The sequence below is a fragment of the Nanorana parkeri genome, unplaced genomic scaffold (genome assembly GCF_000935625.1).
Source record: "Nanorana parkeri isolate BGI_ZX_2015 unplaced genomic scaffold, ASM93562v1 scaffold666, whole genome shotgun sequence".
NCBI lineage: Eukaryota > Metazoa > Chordata > Amphibia > Anura > Dicroglossidae > Nanorana > Nanorana parkeri.
In genome coordinates, this window is record NW_017306934.1 from 1,024,675 (window position 1) to 1,027,914 (window position 3,240).

General features: G+C 43.1%; 1 protein-coding gene across 1 annotated transcript in view; it reads left to right on the forward strand.

Moving 5' to 3' along the window:
- AGXT2 (alanine--glyoxylate aminotransferase 2) overlaps nt 1–3,240 on the forward strand; it is a 43,921-nt gene that overhangs the window by 39,788 nt on the left and 893 nt on the right. The window contains exons 12-13 of the mRNA XM_018563473.1: nt 1,001–1,150; nt 2,867–2,965. Of these exons, the coding sequence (XP_018418975.1) occupies nt 1,001–1,150; nt 2,867–2,965 (249 nt within the window). The remainder of the gene's footprint in view (nt 1–1,000; nt 1,151–2,866; nt 2,966–3,240) is intronic.

Genomic DNA, 3,240 nt, shown 5'->3' on the forward strand with positions numbered 1-3,240 from the left:
CCCCCCAGCTCCACCCATTAGACTAGTCATCAAAGATGAGGTTGCTAACCATATATGCATACAGTATATTTGGCCTCAGTGTTTTTATATGCACAACTTAAGTCAGTTGGATGAGATCTTGCTATAATGTGTAAGTATGTATAGTATATACTTGCACTTTATGGCACACTTACCTACCAGTGTTCCCTACTCCAGTGCTGGCAGATCCAGACTATTGCCACCATTTTGTCCCTTGCCACCACCATCTGCCCTGCTGCTTTTTCCAGGTCCACTTTGCTCCTCCAGAGCCATTGGGCAGCCACTGATGACGTAACACCTGTGCATGCACATACAGTATATGTTACATTGTCCCAAAATGTGGCTCCGTTCCCCAGATTCCTCACCATTTCTTTTGTCTGCTAGGAGAACTGAGAGGTAGCCCTGTTTGAGCACTTAGTTTCTCTAGGCAGAGCTGAGTACTCTCAGGGAGCGCAATGAGCCACGTGCTTCTCCACATCCAGATGTAACAGATTACCCCCCCCCCAGCAGCTGAACAGAACATCTGGGAAACAAAGGAAAGATAAGAGATGAGCTGCTAGGCAACCAGGTATTAAAATAAACCTGTTGCTTCACCTCGACAGGGCTCCCCCGCATCTTCTTCTGCTGTCTCAACCGGTGAAAACACCTACGGTAATACTTCTGCATATGTGGAATATGTCATCTCCTCCTATGCGACAGCAAAATCCCATAATGGAGAGAGTTATGTCACCACTTTCCCTAGCGTCCAACACCAGCTGACCCTGGGGATTTTGGTGTCAACTGGGATGGATGGAGGAGCAGGGGTGTGGTGTGTTGGTGAGGTTGGTGATGGAGAGCGCTGGTAAGGTGAATATCAGTGGGTCAGTGGAGGGGAATTCCCTTTACACAGACACTGAATAGGCAAGATAACAGTGTCCCTGTAAGCAATATAATGTTACCATGTTACATATAACAGAACCCCTTTGATTCCTTTTTTCTCTAGGCTATTGAAGAGGGTGGCCTGCAGAATAACTGTGCCGTGGTTGGAACCCATTTATTACAGGAGCTGGCAAAACTACGGGATAAGTTTGAGATTGTTGGAGATGTTCGTGGAAAAGGACTGATGATCGGAGTGGAGATGGTAAAGGACAAGGTAGGAGATATACACAACATAGAATTTAAATTGATCTTAAACGGTTATAAAATGTAAAATTGTAACCTGTAATTCTCTGAAAATGAGCAGTAATGTAATGTGAAGAGGAAAGAGGTAGTGTATAAGAACACATACATGGATGGTACTGGCCTTTTTATGAGAATAGGGTGGTGTTCTGAAGTGAAATCTAAAGATGCAAGTGCAGAATGAACAACGTGCCGGGATTATTATCCTACACCTGCTTACATACTGTATCTTCAGACCACCAGTCATCGGGGCCACAGTTCTGATATGAGGAAGCAAAGCCCTACTTTTTTACCAAGATTGCAGAACAAGGCATGGTAAAGATCAGCAGCAGGGCAATACTGATGAATAGCCCATTGCCTTCTGCTTCCTTTTTTTGGGCACAGCTTCAACAGTTCAGGTCCTTTTTAATAAACCACCGTAGTAATGAAAGCCAGAAAAAAAACTTACTGGGATTGCAATGTTTTTCTCTGACTGAACTTCATTGCACCTTGCTGCTGCGGCATTTTGATTCTGGCCTATGATTATTCTTCTTTGGCCCCCTAGATACAGCAGCTTAGCTTGGTCAAACATCCTATGCTACTGATCGGTGGCACCAGGCTGTATTCTGCTTGTCCTCGGAGGTGAACTCTTAGGAGAGGTGTGGATTGTGGGGGCTGAGGGGTGGAAAAGCAGCATTTACCTGTTGCTTATTTCTATTGGTTTTCAGCGACATAAGAGTCTTCCTGCCCCCCCCTTTTTTAAAAAAAATGTAATCTGAGGTCTACTATGCTGGAAGGAGGATAACTGAAGCTGTATTAACCCAATAAACCACCAATGTGCATAATAAGTGTGTCTTCTGCCCTTACACCCCAACATCTGTGTGCACACAATCTGTAATTAAAAAGCCTAAAGCTCCGCCAAATATTAATTTGGTCATCTGGCCAACCCCCTTTATTAGTTACCTGGGGGAGGGGTTTCATATAACTCCTTCCCCTCTACTAACTCCCAGGCAACCTTGTTCTGGGTTTTCTGTTGCTGAATTATTTGGTGTTTTGACAATACGTCTTTTTTTTCAGGGTCATTTTCTTGAAGTCTTAACCAGGTGGTAAAGGGCATACAGGCTGGTATGCCTTGTATACTGGATGAGAGGGACCAAATATAATTGTTACATTTAAAGAAAAGCAAACACAAAATGGATTCAATACTGGTATATAAAGGAGGCTGTATGGCTACTGAGCCGACCCCCTCTTTGTGGCTATAACAGCATCTACTCTTATAGGAAGGGCATTTGTGAGGTCAGGTACTAATGTTATATGAGAAGATCTGGTTTACAATCTGCATTTCAACTTATCCCAAAGGTGTTCAGTAGGGTTGAGGTCCGGGCTATGTGCAGACTACTTGAGTTCCTTCACACCAAACTCATTAAACCAGAGATGGTGGCTTTATGCACAGGGGGACAGTCATACCTTTATTGCTGTAGCATCACCAATACCCTTCACTGGAAACATCTGAATTTATTTGGAGTGCGTCCACATGCTTTTGGCTATATAGTAGATGTGATGGTTAAGTGTCCACAAACTTTGGCCATATATTGCTTTTCCCTAAATGTAGTCTACAATATACTAAAATAAAAATAAGGTAAAGTTATATATACGAAGCTACAGTTGTGATCGGTGCTTTGGTGATCTGTGGGGTTTTTTTTATATTTAGAAAACACTCAAACCACTGCCGGCAGAAGAGATGAGCCTCATCTGGGAAGAATGCAAAGACAACGGGGTTCTGCTTGGCAAAGGAGGACTATACAATAATGTAAGAGGATATAAAAGAGGTTCTGCTATATTGTCCTGTAGGGATGTTCAGATACCAGTATTTGCTTCAGTGTCATACATGACTTTTTCACAAGAACTACCGGGGTCTCAGCAGCTGCGACTGGGCCCTGGTCCTCCGCCACTGTCCTGAAATCATTAGTCTGTATCGTTTAAGAAAAACTGTCACATGACAATAAAAAAAAAAGAAATCTGTGAGTATCGGTACTTGTACTTGGTCTGGAAACAAATATCGGTACATCCCTAATCAATATATAT